Below are 6,000 nucleotides of genomic sequence, written 5' to 3' on the forward strand. Positions count from 1 at the left end.
GGTTCTTCAGCTCATGACGCTAAACACTGTATATAAATTTAATCAGATAATAACTTTAGCCTCTAGAGCATTCACAAGCTATTGTGGACGACGGACGGACGGGGACGACGACAATATACGACCACATTTCAATGTGGGCGTATAAAAAGTGTTACGGGTACTGCTGCAATGATTCGTGAATGAACCGCGATGTTTTAAAAATCCACGATGCCCGATACAATCAATGGCCGTATCGTGATTCATTATCCAAATAATAATTTCATAAAAAAATATTTATATTCCTTTAAATGCATATATAAGTCCATGAGCAAAATAACTTTTTTACTTTCAGCGAGTGTTATGGCGTTTTCGAAATTCGACACATGAAGTGGCTTATTATTATAGCTACATGTATTTCAAATTACACACTTGAATAATATGCCGAAAAAAACAACATAATAAATAATATATATATATACGTCTGTAATATGCAATTTTTGATAATATTACTGTATAAGAATTGCGATTTGTACATACTGCATACATTGATCAGTACATTATTAATTTATATTAATATTTGATATTAAAATCTTCATAACGTTATTTCCTTTGCTGTTCCGTAATCTATGACTGACCTGAAAACGAGAAAGCTTTTCATTGGCTTAAATTGTTGTGGCAATACAAGCCAGCCAGCTGAAATATTTTTCATAATGAATTCACGAAATTCAAGTTGCCTGATCGACAAAAGCAATACGAGCCAACCAGCTGAAATATTTTTTAAAATGAATTCACCAAATTCAAGTCGCATGATCGACAAAAGCAATATTGAGATCGAAATCCCCCCCTACCAAGTATATAAGTCAAAAATAAAGTATGGGAGTTTTTTTTAGGATTTCCCGTTAAGCAAGACAGCAATGAAATCCAGACAGTTGACAGAGAAAACCCAACATTTAAAGTAAACCATAAAAGTAGGCCTTCGAATTTTCAGTGAAAGACTACTGTCAAAATTTAACAGCATTTTAAATTTATTTCCTATATCGCGATATTATTATTAATCATATCGTAGACTATAAATCGTGATGCACATCGTATCGCGGCCTGGCATATCGTTGCAGCCCTAGTTACGGGTCTAGATAAGCAGTTTTGACGTCCACGTCCAAACGACTCAATATTTTGAGCTGAAATTTTGAGACAAGGTAAATACACCATTCCTGTACATGTACGGTATACATGTATGTTGGCGTTTTATTTCTGAGAATTAAAATCAGGATGGTCCCTTTAAGATGAAAATCTGATACATGTACTGTCTACAACAGCATACAATACATGTATAGTAAGATGTGATTTAAAGGGAAACGATAATGTTGATTCTTGTGTTTGTTGTGCAAAAATTATATAATTGCTCAATTTCTAATAAATTTTAAAATACAAACCAAGTAAATCTGTTCAGTACTGGAGTCTCCCAGAAAAAAAATAGAAGATTTTATACAATTTAAGACTACTGTCCCTTTAAGGCAATACATGTAATTCATTCACAAACAGATGAGCAAGCCGTTTTTATTACTGGTTTTAACTTCCTTTTTTCATAATGTAGCCTTTAAAAATTTGGGATTATCTGCAGAAGAATTTTTCATGTAAATGTAAGCTTTATCTTATTCTGAAATTTACCGTGCACTTACATATGTAACTGGAAATAATGTCAGTGAAGTCAGTCAACATTGACATGTTATCAAATATTATACGTATTTAAAGGAAATAAAACATCAAGGAGCTGGTAGCTAAAACCGTTATCAGTTATCATGATTATCATGTTTACTTATTTAAGTTATTTCCGCTCAGATTAGATTAACTTAACATACATTATGCAAGAGCTAAATGTTACATAAACTAATAAAACTATTATTTGAACATTTATTAACATGAAAAGACCTTAATCAACTCTCGATGCCATCTAAGCCCATCTTACGTGTCAGATTTTCACTGGATTTGAATCCAATCTACTGCTCAAAGCTAATTGATGATTAAATCCAAAAATGGATAATCAAGACTATGTTTCTTACTGTACCGACTTTAGTAATGATGATCGAAGCTAGGCCTAAAATCCAATTGCTCATATCTCAGTTCAGAATAGAGCAATTTGAATGAAATTTTCAGCATATTCCCTTTACATTATCTAGTTTTTAACTACATTTGTATAATTTATAGTGAGAAATATCAGCTCTTTCTCTAATCTTCTATAATTCCCCTTTAAGTAGGTTTATCTACAGTGTATTGTTACAAACTGACACAAGATAATTTCTATTTTGTCTTGTAAACTCTTTACAATTCAGTTTTGTTATATCATAATATTTCTCATGTAATTACATTGTACATGTACATATATCGGTACATCTTCCTGATATACATGTACATGTACATGTAAGCAATTCTTCAACATGCTACAAGTTACGTAAAAGGCAGGATATAATTTAGATTAACATTTAGGATCGGCCACTGGCGTTTTTTTGCAAAGCACCGTTATATTTTTGTAACTGCATTTTATTGTTACAACTTTTGTTTATAATTTTACTGAGATAAATTGTAAAATGTTAATATTATATACATTGACCTTAATCTTTGATAACATGTTTTTAAAAGGACTGATTTACATGCATCATCAATTTCTTGGGGCCATTGAATATTGTTTGATCTCAATGATAACCTCAACAATCATAATGTGTAATAGGCCAAACAGCTAGGAGATATTTTTTGGTGGGGTTTCCTGATAAAATATTCAAATCGAAGGCTTTAGGCAAAAAGTAGGTAGGATTTCATGTGATTAACTAAAGTTTGTTACAGATGGTACATTTAATACACATATATTTATACGGTACCTACTGTACGTGAGACATACAGATTTTAGCTTCAAAGTATAAACCATGTACAAATTGATTTTGTTGTACATGTATGCACACATGTGTATATATGTACATGTCTATCAGACAATTTCAACAACACTAAACTGTTTAAGATCTACATGAATGAGAACACAAACTACGGTGTGCATTCGCACTCAGAGTCATGGAGAGTTGAAATTAAAAACTCCCCATGGGAATAATTTTATACCAACTGAACTGAATGTTCATAAATTTTACTTATGTTATACTATAGTTTAATGAAGTTATTCACAGATGTTATAAAAACAAGACCTCTGGACTATGCATGCACATACATGTATACGTATGTACATGTATACATTGAATGTGTGTATCATATTTACATGGACATGTACTATGTACTAAAACATTGAATTGCACTTCAGAACTCAGTCAGTATAATAACTTCAAGATGTTCCTTTAACTAACATTCACTACATTATTAAGTAATTAGTAGACTCCACCTGGTCTACAATAATTATTCTCTTTAGAAGACAGTTATCTTTTAGGCTATAAAACAAGATGTGGGAACTAGTTGAAATTTATAATTCAAGTAAAATATAGAAGGCTGTGAATTTGCAACGTGTATAAAATGTCAAATGAAATTTTTATAAACAACACTGACTTCTGTGTGTGACATTTTCTTCTCGAACTACCCGGAAACAATTCGTTATACTCTATAATACAGGGACATAACTCTGTGAATAGGGACTATTAAACCGGAAATAGGGAATCAAGTAGTACCACTCACGTTGCGAGACCTGTCAATTTCGAGTAATTATATCAGAATTCAATGTGAATAAAATAAATCCAGTGTATCCCCCAGTGTATTTTAAATAAAATATAATAAAATAAATACATGTAAAAGTATTGTAAAACGAGAAATCAAAGTAAGAATTCCCATAAAACAGTATTGTTTATATCGCGTGTGTCTAGTTAATTGAGGTTATTCGTTAATTTCTGCGTGTGTCCAATTGAACAAAAATAGTAACACATGATAAAAAGCAGACAAAATTGTTTTCTGAAGAAGAAATAACAATTAAAATGAGTTGGGCTTCGGAAGTCACTGCCAAGAATTGGCTTCAGACATACATGTTAGACCTAACCAAAAATTCACATTCACAAACTGTCACAGCTACATGTACATGTACCTGTAGCAGTGCTAAAAAATCTAAGAATGAAATCTAATCATTTGTTATGAATTAAAGTAATATCTTGTTATTTAGGTGTTTTATGTTGAAACTGAAAAAGTGCTAATCAATTTTTAAATTTGCTAATCAAATTTGATAAAACTGGACTGTTTAATTAGCACTATCAGTGCTGCTAATCAACTGTGAAAAATTACTGACAGCCCCGAGTATCACCTACTGGCGGAATGACACAAGAAGATAACTGCTGCACAGAAAAGGCAGCAAAAAACATACAGAAAATGCATCAATATGAATAAAATTCTAAGAGATAAAGGTCTGTATAGAAGCTAGGGTTAGTATTACGATGGCTGTACTACCATTGCCGGCAGAAACAGTAGAAATCCAAAATATCTCTAACTCTAAGTCCGAAAAATCATGAACTGTGCATGTCAAATGGAAGTACTGGCTAAATATGCTATCGATTCATAAAATATTATATCAGGTATTGGTATCGACAAATTCATGAATAATGTCAAAATAATAAAATCAATTCTATTTTCATATGTATCAAAATTAAATACCCTTTTAAGTATATATATACAGCATGGATGGAGTATTGTACTCCAATCACTCTCACTGTAAAAAAAAACATTTTTGTGAGATCACACAAAAACAAATTTAAGAAATCTGTTGGTTGTAATAGATTAAAAGGTCTTTGAAATACAAAAGCATGCACCTTTCATATTGTTGGTAGTGGAAAGTTTGAAAGCCCCAGAAATACATTTTTCATAATAATAATAAATTACAAGAAACCCATTTATAGAAAAATATTTGGATTAATTACTATATAATAGTACTGACATTAGTTTGCATGCACCGGTAAGGTACAGTCATGTACATACATTCGACTGTTATACTGGACCCTATTCTAACAACACATTTTCTGTTCTCAAATATTTTTCAGTGAAGATTTGGAAGGGAATAATAATGTGATGTATTTTTTTTTGATATCTTTTATTGATTTTCCATAGTAGACTAAATCATGAGCTGTTAAAATGCAGTTTTGTAAATCAACTTGGAAGCTCTAAAATTTGAAGTTTGTTAGAAACAGTTTATCAATGAACCTATTAAAGGAAGTCAAGAAGGGGCTCGGCTGAAATGTTTAGCATTGAGTTGACTCGAGCAAAATAATACGAGTAACATTCCATTCTGTAATTTTGACAGTTGTCATGCTTCACATAACACGAGGTTAATCCGCCAAATAATCCAATTAACGAGATCTGCGATGCCTAATTATCAAAGTCATTAATGAGTTTAATAGTTAATTGTGGGAACCAGTGACTCACCTTCGATGCAGACGACGTGTTCTCGAATTTGTTGTTGGATGAGGGGATCGGGGATGGCCTCAATCAGATCATAAATGGCATAAATGCTCGGGTGAACACTTTCAAAGCGTTGTATCTCCTGCCGTATCGCGAGTGAATTGCTCCAATATTGCTGCATTGGGCTGCGAGAGTTCATTTTCGTTAATCCTTAAAATCATTTTCCCGTCGACACACTCATTTTTTGTTAAATATTATAATAATCCAAAATAGGTTTTCTTGCAGTATCCCAGTTTGCTTTCATCAAAATGGCTAACAATTGCCTTGACTACGCATGCGTGAATCGGGCACGTGCCCATGCGTACAGAATTTCAGGAGCACTTCCGTTATTATTCCTGAAAGGGGAGGGGTTCTCGAAGTTTGGTAGTTATTTCTGTTTACACGGTGAGATTTCTTCGTTCCAAACAAAATTTGAAACTCTTATCTTATGTGGTTATGCGCACGATTTATGTAAAAACAATTTTCTTAGGAAATCTATCTCTTCTAAAGTCAAATCCATTCATGAAATTTTCAAAATTGTTGATGACTCACATCATATAATATTTTCATTCACTGCTTCAGAAGGAATCGGACTTAGTTTGGTTCCAGAAATAA

At 32.3% G+C, this 6,000-nt stretch overlaps 1 protein-coding gene across 16 annotated transcripts in view; it reads right to left on the reverse strand.

Moving 5' to 3' along the window:
- LOC126821856 (arf-GAP with GTPase, ANK repeat and PH domain-containing protein 1) overlaps positions 1-5,657 on the reverse strand; it is a 59,117-nt gene extending 53,460 nt beyond the window's left edge. For all 16 annotated transcript variants that reach the window (XM_050550389.1, XM_050550406.1, XM_050550405.1 and 13 more), the window contains exon 1: positions 5,371-5,657. In XM_050550389.1, coding sequence (XP_050406346.1) covers positions 5,371-5,545 — 175 coding nt within the window. In that variant the 5' untranslated portion in view covers positions 5,546-5,657. The remainder of the gene's footprint in view (positions 1-5,370) is intronic.
- Between the last annotated feature and the right edge of the window lie 343 nt (positions 5,658-6,000).

Source organism: Patella vulgata, chromosome 5 (genome assembly GCF_932274485.2).
Source record: "Patella vulgata chromosome 5, xgPatVulg1.2, whole genome shotgun sequence".
NCBI lineage: Eukaryota > Metazoa > Mollusca > Gastropoda > Patellidae > Patella > Patella vulgata.